Below are 16,104 nucleotides of genomic sequence, written 5' to 3'. Positions count from 1 at the left end.
CGGGAGCGATTGCTCTTCTGGCTCCGAGCCCCCAAGAGCAGGTGTTGGCTATGGAGGAGGAAGAAGTGGCTGAGGCTGCCTTTTTCCCCTCCAAGCCGCCCTGTCCAGCATATGTGGAATTATTAGAGGTTGTGGAACGCGCTGCAGGCAGGCTGCAGCTGCCTTGGGAGTGCGTCAGGAGAGAGCCCGTTCGTGGCAGGTTGGACGAACGGTTTCTCTCCGACCACAACCCTATAATTCCTGCGAGCCTTCCATTCCTTCCTGACCTACATGTTGAGGTGAAGAAGGCATGGAAGAACCCATACTCGGCCAGGATTCATCAGCATCAGCGGGGGAATTTCGCTGATGTGGAGGATCTGGGCCAGCATGGGTATGTGTCGATGCCCCCCATTGACGAGACGTTTGCTAACTATCTCGTCGCGGGTAGGGCGCCAACACTGAAAGCTCCGATTCTGCCGTCTAAACCCTTAAAAATGACATCACGTTTGAACGGCAGAGCATATGCTGCTGCAGGTCAGGCTGGTGCTGCTTTGCACAGGATGGCGGTGTTGCAAGCATACCAGGCTGACTTGTTGAAGGACCTGGATCAGGGGCAGGGTTTGTCCCCTGAAGCGGTAGCTGAGCTGCGCCAAACCACGGATTTGGCTCTCCGTGCCACGAAGCAAACGGCCGCCTCGATCGGGAGATCAATGGCGGCTATGGTGGCTACGGAGAGGCACCTATGGTTGACCATGACGGACATCGGGGAGAAAGAGAAGGGCTCTCTCCTCGATGCCCCGGTCTCGGCATCTGAACTTTTCGGCGGTTCCGTTGAGGCGGCCGTTGGGAACTTTAGGGAGGCGAGGGCGCGCTCAGCGGCATTTAAGAAATGCATCCCGCTCAGGTCCGATTCTGGGCCCAGACAGCCGGGGGGATCTGGTCCGCCTCGAGCCGAGGCTCAGAGGCAGGACCAGAGATCCAGTGTCGCCGCTCGAGCGCCTCCTCCGCCACGGAGTAGGTCTCAGAAGCGGCGGGATGCTAGGAGAAGGAAGACTGATCTGAGAGAGGTGATCAACAGGCGGCGTGATCAGTACCGCTGATTGCTCCCCTCTCTCAGCGAGGGAAGGGTTTTTACTTTCCTTCGCCCCTTCTCCTCGCCCTCCCGGGACATGTTTTTAATCTAATCTGTGCACATTCAGGAGAACACCTTTGAACAGTCAGGGCCGGTGGCCGGCCCATGATGAATTTCTGAAGGCCCGCCTTCTGGCTTGATAGTGAAAAGGTCCATAGGCTTATGGAACCGGGGATATCATTCTTCTCCTTTAAAAGAGCGAGGAAGGAATCTCTGGTCTTCGAGCCGCGGGAAGGTAAGACAGGGTCTGATTTAATCGCTTAAATTTCGACCTTGTTTTTATTCCTGTATTATTTCCTGAATGTGTAACAGTAAAATGCTAGGGGGGTTTTGGGTATGGTGTTTAGCCAGGCTAGAACTGAGTGTATGTATGGTGTTCGTATAATGATTCCCATATGTATTTTAGTTTTTGGCCTTCTCCTGGGGGAGTGGCTGAACATTTTTTGCCCAGATTATCCCTTTATTTATGTAAGGAGCAATGTGAGTGTAACAGCTAGGTTTTTAGACTGCTTTGTTAGAAACCTGATGCTGTTTCTCAGGTGGTAGGCCCTTATCTTGCATAGATAAGTTATGCTACTAGTATTGCTAGGCCCCACTCTCTAGAATGTTCATGCATTAAGAAGGAAAATAAATTATTTTTCCGAGCCACTTGTTATTTACAAGTTTGAGTTGACTACGTAGCTTTTTAGCTCGGTCCTCTAGGCTTGGAACAGATTTGAGAATCTGTAACAATGATTTATTTTTCTCTCTGTCAAAATAGCATGTATTTCTAGACGTTTGCCCTGCATTTGATATGTGAGCTGGTTATGCGGCCACGGGTTGGCACCCGCTTATCATGGTAGGCCCTCTTAAAAGCGGCCTCTATGTGAGCGTGGATGAATCCTTTTTTTTTTCAGGGTTACTGAGTGCATCACCTGCTGGATTGCATACTCAGGGTAGCTAGATCACTTTTTGAGGAAAGTTAGTATCTGTCAGCTCCCTTTTTCAATTATCTGTTTTCAGCTATATTGCTTTTACGGTGATTGTAGGCTAGATTATGTCAGCCTCCTTCTAGTTAGCAATGATTTATACTGCTGTTTATAGATTACAGTCTGCTCACATACTGTTTTTTACACTGCTTCAGGCCCTGCAGCATGTTGCTTAAGGTAGCAGGCTTAAACTCGCCTCCCTTGAGCCGTGTTGGTTGTGTTTGGTTCCCTTTTAAGTCACATAACTTAGGGTACTTTGCCTGTTTGGAAAGTGTAGCCTAGCACAGTTGGCAGTTATCTTCCCATAGTTAACTGGGTTAGAACTGGTTCCCTGTAGCTTGGTTCCCTGGAATTCACGAACTGAAGCCACGTGTTATCAAATCGGCAGGCCTCTGCAGGCCTCCTTTTTAATTTACATGTTGGTACAGATTGTGTTTTTCTGTGCGACTTAGGTTGAGATGACAGTAGTAAAACCTTACTGTAGTTTGGTTTAGCCTATTGTTGCCTCTCTGAGTCTATGATTCTAGTTGAGCTAAGAGCCACCTAGCGCCTAGGTTGGATCTTTAGGCTCCTAGAAACGGCCATGACACTTACGCCATGTGTCCTGGAGGATACTAAGCCTGCGGGCAGCCTTTTTGGACACATTTGTGTTTGTTTTGGGTGTATTTCTCTCTGAGAACTAGTTATATACACTTCTCATTGGCCAGGGGCCAAAGTGGTAGATTCAACCCCCTGTTTTGCGGGTTATTTACCTGGCTTGAGACCTAAACACTACCACGAGCTGATGCCACGTGTTTGTTGAGGTTATAGGCCTTCAAAGCAGGCCTTCCTTAATACGTGTTGGCGTATGCTGTACTCCTCTTGCTTAAAGAGTAAAAGGTGCTTTTCCTGAGTACACTGCTTGTCGGATTGTGTTGGGTGGATTATCATAAGAGCACTGTGCAGCTTTCTATTGCTGTCATAGAAGTTGACTGTCTGCCTCACGCTTAGACAGATTTTCAGAATGGCTTTACCAAAGACAGGCCACTTCTGAAGTTACTTCTGTTTTCAATTATTACTGTTGCTTCCCCCTTGGGGTTGGGTTTGTAATAGTGCTTAGCTCCCTAAGCTGGTTATGATGGTTAGGCCTTGATCAGGCCCCGTCTCAAGAATCAGCCCCCAGGCTGGTTTGTGCTCCCCTTTGGGAAAAAGGGTTTTTAGCGCACAGCCTCCTCAGTGCGTTAATTAAGCACTGGGTAGATCCTAGGTGAGCGGAATATCTCCCCTCGATATGAGGGTTCATAGCATTCAGCTGAGTTCTGCTCTCCAGGATGCCCGTCTCTAAGCGCGGGCCTGAGCTGGTTTCTGCCTGTCTGCAGCCACTCTTACCGGTCTCTTCTTGAAGAATGCTTTCTAGAGGCTCTGTATTCAGACAGGGTTCGCCTGGACTAAGTCTGTTCCCCTAGAAGACTAGGTCGGCCTCCCTGGTGGCAATGAGGGTGACCCCGTTCCCCTCAAAAGTGGCTGGCCGAGGTTCCCTTTGGTTCCTTGGCCACATTCCCTTAAAGGGACCACTTTTCCTTCGGGAAAGTGGGTCCCAGACGCCTTAGCAATTTCTTTAGGCTCTATTTGTGAAAGGTTATAGATAGAAGCTTTTGGAAGTTCAGCTTAGGCTGTTGGCCAAAGGGAATGCTGTCACTGACAGCCTGGTGTGACCCAAGGGGGAATTGCTGGGCAGTTCGAGAACTGCTTTGAGACTTTTGTTTCAGCCATATTTTTTTTGGCAGGCACTCTCCTCAATCATGGCGGCGTGGGTATATCGTTCCCCAAAGCGTTTACGGCAAACGCAGAGTTGAGTTCCCTTCGAAAGGGAACGTCTCAGGTTACGTATGTAACCATAGTTCCCTGAGAACAGGGAACGAGACTCTGCGTTTCCTTGCCATGTTTCAGGCGGCCTGCTGGGCAGTCCCTTCAAGACGATGGATAATGACTGCTTCCGCGGGCGCGCTCTTATACTTCCGGGTCGCACCCCTATGACGTCATAGGCTGTCGCCGGCCAATGAGCATTGGAGTTATTGGATGGTTGTTTTTCAGACACCGAGTCACGTAAGACATTCCCCAAAGCGTTTACGGCAAACGCAGAGTCTCGTTCCCTGTTCTCAGGGAACTATGGTTACATACGTAACCTGAGACGTTTTCATTTATTTCTCTCTTTCTCTTTTTGTTCATATTCATCTTATCCCCTCCCTAAACTGACGTGGCACACCCCGATGTTAGTTCAGTTGTTAGAACATTGTTTACAGCTAGCTATAACTTTAGCGAAATGACAAATAACGTTAATGCCAATGTTTTAAATTGGGAGCACGTAGAAAACGTCATACGACGATCAGGTGGTCTCATATTGTCCCATCCATCATCATTGTTAACGTGGGTAGATGATATTAAGAAGTGGGCAGAGGTAACCTATGGGGACATATTTATACTTCGTCTTTTCAGAAGGAGTTCATGGAGCAGCAATGACAAATTATAAAAGTATTGAAGCCTACCAATATTTACATTAAAAACCAGGAAAGCATGAAATAAGTAATATTATATAGGGTGATTGTGTACACACACTGCCAACACACATTTATATCCAAACACCAGGAAAAATTTTCATGATGGAAAATGACGTCATAGGGTGTAATCGATTCACCTTGACTCAAGGAATCAGAGGAAAAAATAATTTTGTTTAGTTTCAAAAGTTATTAGCATAAACATGAGTGCAAATTTGGACAGCTGGTGGCGCTAGAGGGATTGAGTTAGAGACTCCAAATTTGCTGTGGACACAGTTCAGACTGTCCTCTAACTGTGTGCCAAATTTCACAACTTTCCCGCCAGCGGTTGTATGGGCTGCCATAGACTTCAAGAGCGGAAGAAGAAGAAAAAAAAGAACGCCAACAGATGCAATAGGTGCCTGCACAGCTTCGGTGCTTGGCCCCTAATTAATGCATAATTTGAATTGTGATGCCATTTAATAATCTCGTCTGAACACACTGTACTGCAGTATTGGTCTGCTGATGCCAGGTCGATTCTTATAAAGCCTTACAGTTACTGGAAACTAAAAATGAAAGTAAAACTTTAAGCCTAGTTGGGTTTTTTGGGGGTTTTTTACTAAGGGGTGGGCGGAGCTACAGTTAGACTTTATAAAATCAATGCCCAGACTTTCTGCAGCTACAGATGAAGAGCAGATTCAAGAGGAAACCGACACAGTAAGTAACAATAAGTCTTTTTCTCTTCATTTCACTTAACTCAGAATATAAACTTTTCCTATTCTAATTTTTTAAGTCTTAAATTCATTTCAATATGGATGACTCTCATCTTTTTGTCCTTGTTGAATTAATGGATTTTAGGATCAAATAAATATAAAACTAGTATTAACTTAAGTGAAAAATAAATTATATATTTACTAGTATAACACAAATAGATTTATGAGCTATTGCAAGTATTTTGGCAAAGCCTTGATGCAAAATGGATGTATTTTCTTCATGGATTTAACCATATGAGCCATATAAGTTGACCTTTCCTCTCCAGAGAAAAAGACTTAAGACTCATTTTGTAATGTTTGACTGAAAAAAGCGATTAAACACCTATTTACAGTGATTGCAGATATAAACTTAGATAACATAGGCTTCTGTGTTTTTAAAGATGATTAAACATAACTACTTTCTCAGCAGAAGGATTTACAATTTGATCCCCTTGTAATGTCAACAATTTGTACAAAACTACACTAATAGATTGCAAATCTTAATAATCTCATAAATATAAATGGGAGATTGTATAACTGGCATGTCATACATGGTTTAAACTGAAATGTAAAAAACAAAAAAAAACAGCTGTGTCAAATCTATAATTAACAAATAGCTTGTGTGAACTGTTGTGTTAAGGTGTGTAACAGAAGACCCAAACGCAGAGCTGCCTGACAACGAGCTACAGACTATGGCTGATCGTGGAACTGACAGCACAAGGAGAAAGAAGCAGACCTTGAGAAATAACAGCCCGGTGACTGGGACAAGAGGACAGAGACAGTCAACCCCAGGGGGATCTCCCACAAAACTTTGCTGCAAACCAGTAGCAAACGTGAGTAAAGCAGTTTCCTTAAACATAGAGTCTGCTGATTCTGCACTGATGAAAATCTGAAAAATGTCAAAATCTAAAATGTCTGAATGACATATTGTACAGTAAAGGTAAAAACACAAAATACTAAATTATTATTTTTTTTTTCACTTTAGTAGGCAGTAGGTTTAAAGGCCAAATTATAAAGTATAATCCTCTATAGTACAGTTTTGCTATCAGGCAATGGAAAAGTTTCTTAGGCCCTATGTTAGTACATTTTTCTTTAAATGATTGCAACCATTTAGAAAGGTATAGAATGATATTTTTTCAAACTTTATTCAAACGGAATTGACATAATTCAAATGCAATTACAGTTTGCTTTTTTGCTGTCGTGAATGCACAGTGACTGCCAAATTTCAAATGGAAAAGTAAAGTCCATTTGCAAATGTATTTCCTATGTCTTTCAAATTATGACCCTGTCATATTTAATTAGCAATCTCTATTACTACGTCTGCTTTTTCATTTTCTTTGCATCACGTATGTAACTTGCCAAAACTCGAATGCAATCGCAATTCATTTATCGATTGAATTTCCGATGCCTACACGGAAACCTGTCAATCAGCGTCAGAGGTGGGACTACTCTACTCTGAGCATTGTCTTATGATAATTATCTCTATGATTTTGTACTATTGTTGCACAAAAAATGTTTTATGTGCCATGAAAAAACTGCTGTGTGCGGTAGAGGGATAATATGAAATGCACAAAAAAATGTTTTTTTTTTGTTTGTTTTTTAATGCACTTTTTTAATTGTTATTTTCATAGTTTGACTAATATTAAAAACTTTTCCCATTTAATCATAATTTTTCAAGGCTAACAGTCATCAGCCGCAAAAACAAAAAAAAACAGGGCTCAGCCCAGGTGAGTATATTATCAGTTATTTTACATTTTAATAACATTTCACTATATTGCTCTTTTCAACTGTGTTTTTGATTAAATAATGCAGGCTTGCTGAATATAAGAATCTTCTTTCAAAATCATAAACTTTTTCACAGTAGCGTATATACAGCAGATGGCAGTTGTTTCAGCAAGTCTTATTATACAGTGGATATATCTTAAAGGGTTAGTTTAGCCAAAAATGACATTTCTGTCATTAATTACTCACCCTCATGTCATCCAAAACCCTTAAGACCTTCGTTCATCTTCAGAACTCAAATTAAGACATTTTTGATTCTGATCAACATAGGCACCAACATCATTGTACCTTTCAAGCTCCAGAAAGCTCCGCAACCTTCATAACATTAAAGTTAGCATGAAATCAAAATCGATTTACTTTGTTAGTGCAAGTTAATACACAGAAAAAAAATTGTTTGTCATCTTTAATCAAAATCTGAAAAGTCACTCCCCTCCAACCGTTAGTCTGTGAGCGAGAGATGGAGAGGAGGAGCGCTAAAGTAAAACTCTGCCCTCTATTCAATATTCTGTTTTACTTGGAAATACGTCACAACACTGGAGAAAAGTCGTTTGTAACTTCCGGTTCATGCAGACTTTAAGGTTGAACCACTGAAAACATATTGGTACGGGCTGGTTTGGATCGGCATGGAATGAAATGGGAAAGCAAAGATAACAGTTTGGCCCAACGGTGAAAAAGCGGCTAACGAGAAGTATAAAAAAGATACACGATGCCAGAGTTGCACTTTCATTTTCACTTTCACTTTCACAAGTAAAATGCATAGTCAACAAATCCTTTTTGCCAAATGAATCACAGAACTCTATGCACTTAATTATGTTCTTATACATTTTTTAAAAATAGCATTTTTTTATTCTTGGTAATATGTGAATGTGGATTATGGTCATTTTTGAGTAATTTTTAAGTAGTCTGTATACATGTGCAGTTTTACATATTTTCTCAGTCGCTTTGGTACATTTGACAATTGAAATTCTCAGAACTACTTGTTCAACCTCCACATCATCTAGTCTTGTGTAGGCTACATCATAAAAGCAATTTCTCATTCTCTTGAAAAAAAAAAATTAAAGTACATATGAAATCAAAATTGACCTTATTTACTTTGTTAGTACATATTACTAGTCTTGTGGTAAACAATTAATCCATGCAAGTTAAAACAGAAAAAAATAGTTTGTCGCGGTCATCTTTAATCAAAATCTGAAAAGTTACTACGGTCTGGAATGACGTTCCTTCTCTGATGATGTCAGTTTGATGGCTTGGGTTGAAAATGCTTAAACCACTCCCCTCCAACCATTAGTCTGCTATAAGCGAGAGATGGAGAGGAGGAGCGATAAAGTAAAACCCTGTCCTCTATTCAATATTCTGTTTCACTTACGTCACAACACTGGAGAAAAGACATTTGCAACTTCCGGTTCACGCAGACTTTAACTCATTTAACATTTTAGTGGTATTGCAGAGGGTTGTACTCACTGCTTTTGTATACTTTATTTATAAATGGACATACAAAAAATTATTTCCTTTTCCTTTAACCAGCAGCGGTGGAAAAGATAAAGAAGCTGCGCCAGTCTGCTGTTAACCATCCTAAAATGTCAAGAGAAAGCACAAGCGGTCAATTCATGGAAAAAGACCACAGCAATGGAAAGAGCTTAAGTCTTGCACATGTTATAAAGAACAACCGGAGCGAAAAAGTAGAAGATGGAAACAATGAAAACCTGCCCATGTTTAAACTCAACCTGGCTGAAACATGGAAGAACAGTGATGGATTCTGCAGAAGATGCACATTTGGGAAAGAGAGAGTAAAAGAGAACAAGACCATTATGATGATCGGAGCCACAGGTGCAGGAAAAACCACTCTAATTAACAGCATGATCAACTACATTCTGGGAGTGCAATGGGAAGACGACTTCCGGTTTGTGTTAATACATGAAGGGAAGCAGAAATCCCAGGCTGAAAGTCAGACAACAGCGATCACAGCATATCAAATTAATCACAAGTATGGTTTCCAGGTTCCATATTCTCTGACTATTGTGGACACACCAGGCTTCGGTGATACCAGAGGAATTTCTCAAGACCAGAAAATCACAAAGCAGATTCAGGAGTTCTTTTCTAATCCAGGAGGGATCGACAGCATTGATGCCGTGTGTTTTGTAGTACAAGCTTCACTTCCCCGTCTGACACCCACACAGAAATACATCTTTGACTCCATTCTTTCCATATTTGGGAATGATATTGCTGAAAACATCCTTGTGATGGTCACTTTTGCAGATGGGAAAAAACCTCTTGTACTTGAGGCCATCAAAGTCTCTGAGGTTCCCTGTTCAACCAATGAGTCTGAAGAGCCTCTTTACTTCAAGTTCAACAACTCTGCTCTTTTTGCTACCAATAAACAATCTGCACAGAATAAGAAGTCTGGCTGTGGAAACTTTGACCAAATGTTCTGGGATTTGGGATTTTTTAGCATGAGAGAATTCTTCACATCCCTTAACAAGATGGAAACCAAGAGCTTGTCTCTGACACGGGAGGTCCTAAAAGAGCGTCAACAGCTGGAAGTGCTCGTGGAAGGTCTCCAGCCCCAAATCAATGCTGGTCTATCAAAACTGGATGCAATCAAAAAGACAAGAGCTGCTCTGGAGCAACACAAAGCTGAAATGGATGCTAACAAGAATTTTGAATATGAAGTAGAAGAAATTGTCCCAAAACAAATTGAAAACCACTCTGACTACTTCTTGACCAACTGCCACAAGTGCCATTACACATGTCATGGGGCATGCAGTCGTGCAGACAGCAATAAGAATTTGTGCACAGTCATGAAAGATGGAAAGTGTACGGTCTGTCCTGGAAAGTGTGTTTGGAATGTGCACTTTAATCAGAAATACAAATGGAGGTATGTCACAGAAAAGAGAAAGGAAACCTATCAGGATTTGAAAAAGCGATTTGAGGAAGCACATGGAAAGGTCATGTCAAAAGAAAAGATCTTTGAAGAGCTGGAAAAGGAGTTTCAGGTTGTCCAGGATATTGTGGCTGGACTTATAGAAAAATCTCAAAAGTCCTTGGAGCGTCTGCAGGAAATCGCCCTGAAGCCCAATCCTCTGTCCACCCCTGACTACATTGATCTGATGATTGAGTCTGAGAAACAAGAAGCCAAACTTGGATTTCAAGATCGCATTCAGTCTTTAATGGCAGTCAGGAAGAAGGCTGAGCTTATCAGTCAGGTTTCCACAGGAGAAGTGCTTCCAGAGGATTGGGAAGCTTGCAAATCACAGAAAGATGAATCTTATAATCCAGGCCTCCTGTGTCGGATGAAGGAAGGTCTCAAGAAACTCAGACCAAAAAAACAGTAAATGAAACAAGCAAGTCTTTTAAATGTCACTGTCAAAACTTAAATAACAGCTTTTTGGTTTCACCTTTTATCTGTAATTACTTTACATATAGATATTAAAGGCACAGTATGCATGTTTCGCTGCTAGAACTTATGCAAAACAGTAACAAATGTGTAGCTTGATGACACTGTGAATGAGTGTGGAATCATGGGAGTTGTCATCTTCACCTCCACATCCAATGGAAAGCATCCTGATGGGACTCAGGCAGAAAACATGTTCATAAATGAGCTAATGTATTCAAGTTTTATTAATGTCATTGCGGTTTAAAGCAGGGTGGGGCAGAGAGCCTCTGGAGCGAATGCTAATAAGAGACACCTGTGTGACACACCGGTCTCGAGTCCCATGGAATGACGGCAGTGAAGGGGAGAAAGGACCAGGGTTGGGACGTTGTTGTTTTATTATGCTTATATAACAAAGTCGCTACTTTCATTTTGTTGTTTGTTTTATTTTAAGATCAAAGTTATGTTTAACATTTGCTGGTTCCTGCCTGCCTCCTAAGTTCGCTCGGTGGCTGGTATGAGACAATCGTTTCACACTGCAGTAAGCTAGATCGATTTTAGTCAATTCACCTTTATTTATATAGCGCTTTATACAACAGAGTGATTCAAAGCAGCTTTGCAGTGATACGTCATTTCAGTATTCTTACAGTTCCGCTGCATTTTTAAATGAGTTCATTTCATCTATAAAGCAGTAAAAAAATAAATACATAAAAAAAAAAAATATATATATATATATATTTTGCCATCATCTAACTCAGTTCAGTTCTCATTCAACAGTGTCAGTAAAGTCAGATCAAATATATTGTTGAATGTTAAGTGTCCTCAACTAAGCAACATTAAAATATCATATTAATAATAACTGGATGACTTGTTAAATGGCATGCAATTCATTTTAAAATATATTGTATTGTGGTAAAAATGCTCTATTACTGTTGCTTCACATAAAGCTCTATCTGATTATGTTATTGAGTATGTTAGCCACTTGACTAAATAGTGTTGTCTCTGATGTATGGTACAAACATGTTATACTTGTAGTAAATCAAGAAAACAAGATTCAAACAATAAGACTTACTGTGTTGAACTATATAACAATGATTAGTTTTCTGTCTATGAATGTATCCACCTAAACAGTTGCTCTCCTCTCTAATAAATCATATAATATAAGCATCTTTGGTGTTTACATTGTGTCTACGGAAATCAAGGAATAGAACATAAATGAAATAATTGACAGGTGACGCAATGACACGGGCCGTTACATGGATTTAAACAATGTTGGAAACATTTGGGATAATGTAAGTACACAAGTCAAGTCAACAAAATATACAACATGTTTCTAGTGGGTTTTTTTTTTTTTTTTTTTTGATATTTTAATTAAATTCACATTTATTTGTATAACGCTTTCACAATCCATATCGTTTCAAAGCAGCTCTACAGAAAATGCATGCATCTACCTTACAATCAGTGTTGGGCAAACGATTTGGAAAATGTTGTGAGCTAAGATGGCAATTACTCTATGTTAAATAAAGTTTACACTAAAGCTACCTCCATGGGAAATCTAGCAAGCTAAGCTACAGCACAATAGCAAAACTGGTTTTAATGGTCTAATCTGTTTTTTTTTAACATTTAATTTTTATATTGAGCCAACTTTAATCTAAATCAGTCAATAAAACTGTCAGTCAAACAGATAACTGTTCAGTTTACTTGTTTATTCAACAACTGTTCCAAACCAATTCAAAATCAAACGAACAAAAAACATGTAATCCACTTAATAACAAAGCCAGCTGCTGAGAGTGTGTGTATCATCTACATGTGTACGTATGCGTCATATGTGTACGCATCTGTGTTTGCATGGGTATGCTCAATTTACACCTGGGCACATTTGCAAGATAAACTGTACTCAGCTCAAACCACAGTAGCAAAAGAATTAAGACCTGGTGTCCGCTCTTTGTACATCACCAACTCATATTTGATTGATGATGATTTGGCATGATAGTTCTGAATTTCATCCATTTTTATACACTGCTGCAGATAGGAATCGTGACCTTTTTGCAGACTATCATGGGTAAGAGTAACTTCTGGTGAGCAACATAGTAAGAAAAGTGTCAGTCATGAGATATTAATGAGAAAACCACAAATACAACATCCTTCAGTCTAATTATGATAGTCAATTTTTGCTGCATCCTGAAATAAACCAGGAATCTGGTTTTGAGTTAAATCAGTGTAAATACATACATTCATTAAGCATTTATAACATGTGATTTAAAAACATCTCACTATTTGGCAGGGATTGCATTAAAGTCAGTAGCTTGGTAGATAATGCTGCTAATGAGGAGAGAAAAGGTACAGCAGAATTTGATCGTCTCTACAAAATGAAGCCACCATACATTGAGATGAGTGATACCTGCAAAATAAACTATCACTATGGCCAGGAAATGTCAATTGATGAGAGGATGATTGCCTCTAAAGCACGTACTGGGCTAAAACATTACATGAAAAATAAGCACTGGATGTTGAAGGACATCCTGTTCCACCAGCAGTGAAGGAGTACAACCGGTATGTACTATATAATCAACAATCTTTTATGCTGTTGAGATTTAAATAAAATGTGTCTCAGTGTTGTTGTTTTTTCTGTCCATACAGGTGCATGGGTGGAGTGGACCTCTCTGATGCCCTGATCAGCTACTATAAAGTCATGCACAAGACCCAGAAGTGGTATAAGACTTTTTTTTATCACTTCATGGACACTGCCGTTGTGAATGCCTTCCTGCTCTACAAGTGCCTCACAAAAGGTAAAGGAGAGGTACACATGCACCAGAAGGCATTCAGGGAGACACTTGTTGAGGAGCTGGCGGACCTGCTCCATTGCCCACTCCACACAGAGCACAACACAAGCCTGTGCATATCAGCAGAGACAGACACTGCCATCAAAGACACCAGTGAAGTGCTCCTGCTGTGACGTGCCTTTGTGCCAAATCACCATTGTTATAATGTTGACAATAACTTCTGAAAAACAGTAATTTTTGTGGTGATGCTGAGAAATACAGAATTTTAGCTTCAGTTACTATATCATGATGTGTATCATTATGGAGATTTAAAATGACTTGTGTCCTCCAAATACTGGTCATTTGCTTTAATCCCGCACTGAGCAGCCAGAGATAAATGTGGTGAGGAATGTTTTGAATGTTTTATTGCCATTTCTCATTAAATGTTCATTTGGTCCAATGACAATTTTCTTTTGCTCAGCCAGAAAGCCAGAAGTTATTAAACACTACAAAGAAGAACGGAAGACTTCCATGAAAGTGAGGACAATGTTTGCAGCCTTCCGTCGACAGAAACTACTGTATCCACTGCTTCAGTTGCAAAGCTTTCAATAGCAGATCCTGGTTTTACTCCTCTTGATTTTGCCATAAGGTGCAATACAATGACAAAGCAAAAAATAGAAGATATGATACAAATAAATGAGCTCCTGTTCTTACAGTATAGTTATCATTAAGGTTTGGCTGATGCTTGATGTCTGACCTATACCCAATTTTTCTGAGTATGTACAGTATTATTTCAGAGTAGTATTACACAACTGATTTAGTTTTTCATATTTCAACCCCTTAATAGACACCCCCATTTAGGCAAGTGGGGTATAAATGACATACCCAAAATAAAAGAGTTGCTGCTCATAAGTTATTCTGAATAGACACACAACTATAAAACTATAAAACAAGATATATTTAGAAAGATAATAACAGAGAGTTTACAGTTCAAGACTCAGAATTACTCAGACTGTTATTAATATGGAGATATACAAGCTCAAACATAAATATAAATATGATGTATTATTTTTAAATGTATAAATATTTGTGTGTGGCATAACTTCTAACCACAATTAAACTGAAGCCATAAGTGTGCTCATGCTTCATTTCAAATCTGTAAAATTGTGCATTATGAATCATTTCCTAAGACCATGTTCATGTGTCTATTTAGAGAAGACTGATAAGATGCTAATACAATATTTTATTGCCCTGTAAACACCTACTTTCAGTCTATTGTCTGTCGAGTAGAAATGCTCTATTCATGGTCTATTGTTCTCACTCGACAAACCTTTCACATCTCTGCCTATAAAAGATTTAAACTTTATTATTCTTTTATCATTATTCTTTTGTTTGTATTCAGTCATTATTAGCCTTTATTCTGGCATTATATGGCTTGTCCATCAACACCACTTTCATCCCACTATACATTAATCCACCTATTATCTGAAGTCTTTCTAGAAAACAAACAAAAATGTATTCTTGAATTTGTTTAACAAATTATATTATGTAATAGAATAGTTCCTGGCGCTACTGGTGCATTAGAGCTTCAATTAGCATCAAGCTACATACAGCTATTTAAAAGATATTACACTTTTACTCAAAACTCACTTTAAACTCCATGTTTGTGTTATCTTCCAATCACAATCTAATGTGGCTTTTAGTCATAATGATGTTGACATGTTATATTTAGTTTATTATATGTAGCTAAATGCTACATCTGCTTAGCATTTGTAATGTAAACATTCTTTATTCTTATGAAAATGCATCGAAACGCATGAAACACATACACCATCGGAATCGTGTTTTTATTTTATTATTATTATTTTAGACGTAATAATGTTTGTTTGGCTATGTTTATCAAGGAGAACGGAATGAGGAAGAGTACGCAGGCAAATTCATATTCGTGTTGATAATCTATTCAAAATATGAAAATATTAGTGACTAATTATTTTGCAATCCTGACAAAAAGAATAAATTAATGTCACCGCAACCTAGTTTTATGATAAACAGTGGTCAAATATGGAGCTTGAGTCTTTGATCTTTCTAATGATACTGTAAACAACCCAGTCGCCACTAGGGGGCACTGGCGAGCTTTGTTGTATATATGTAATATTTGTTGTATTTTGGCACTCCTGTAATCCAGTGTTGGCACTGGTAAATCTTTATTCAGTAATGTTTACACTTTACAGAAATGTATTTATATCTCAGATTGCAGAGGCTTAGTTTCATTTTACTTAAGTTGTGTTTTCTGGGGGTGTACAGGAATCTTTATTTTCTGTGACATTGCAGAGGTTTATTTTTCATGTTATATCAAGTGAACAACTGTACAGTTTCATTTTTTGCATCTTGAAATAAATATTTCAGTAACACTTTATTAAACTATCTGTAAGCAGTACATTAGTTAAATGAGTTAACTGTGTTACCAATATTTCTGTTCTTTATCACTCTGTTTTCTTTTTCTGTTTTGAAGATAACTGAGCCTTTAAATCTCCTTTATAAAAGCTTTAAGGCATAAATAGTCCTCTCTTTAGATGAACTTACAGAAATAGTTAACGGACAACTACTAAATGTTTTATAACTACCTGAATTAATCATGAATTACACTAGGAATGTGTTAATAAAGCATTTATTAACACACTGAGTAACTATTACTACATGTCTAAAAATAAGAGGAATAAATGTAGGCTACATTTGAATAGTTTATTAATCATTTACTTACACTTTCTAAATGATCTTTGAACCACTGACAACTCCTAAATAACTGGTTTGTAAATAAAGTAATACTTAATTTGGAAATAATAAAT

The 16,104-nt window shown here is 39.2% G+C and overlaps 1 protein-coding gene across 3 annotated transcripts; it reads left to right on the top strand.

Annotated features, from left to right (window-relative positions):
• Positions 1–5,223: 5,223 nt before the first annotated feature.
• On the top strand, positions 5,224–11,660 carry LOC125257035. 3 transcript variants are annotated; one of them, XM_048173447.1, is made up of 4 exons: positions 5,224–5,309; positions 5,985–6,177; positions 7,023–7,071; positions 8,654–11,660. In XM_048173447.1, exons 1-4 carry the CDS (start codon positions 5,278–5,280, stop codon positions 10,456–10,458), a joined length of 2,079 nt encoding a protein of 692 aa, XP_048029404.1. In that variant the 5' UTR covers positions 5,224–5,277; the 3' UTR covers positions 10,459–11,660. The 3 variants fall into 3 exon arrangements, with proteins under 3 accessions (XP_048029404.1, XP_048029403.1, XP_048029406.1); XM_048173446.1 differs by having other exon boundaries at positions 8,651–11,660; XM_048173449.1 differs by lacking the exons at positions 5,224–5,309; positions 7,023–7,071 and having other exon boundaries at positions 6,039–6,177.
• The last annotated feature ends 4,444 nt before the right edge of the window (positions 11,661–16,104 follow it).

The sequence above is a fragment of the Megalobrama amblycephala genome, linkage group LG21 (genome assembly GCF_018812025.1).
Source record: "Megalobrama amblycephala isolate DHTTF-2021 linkage group LG21, ASM1881202v1, whole genome shotgun sequence".
Lineage (NCBI taxonomy): Eukaryota > Metazoa > Chordata > Actinopteri > Cypriniformes > Xenocyprididae > Megalobrama > Megalobrama amblycephala.
Note: the sequence above shows the minus strand (reverse complement) of the source record. Positions and strands in the feature narration are given on the sequence as shown.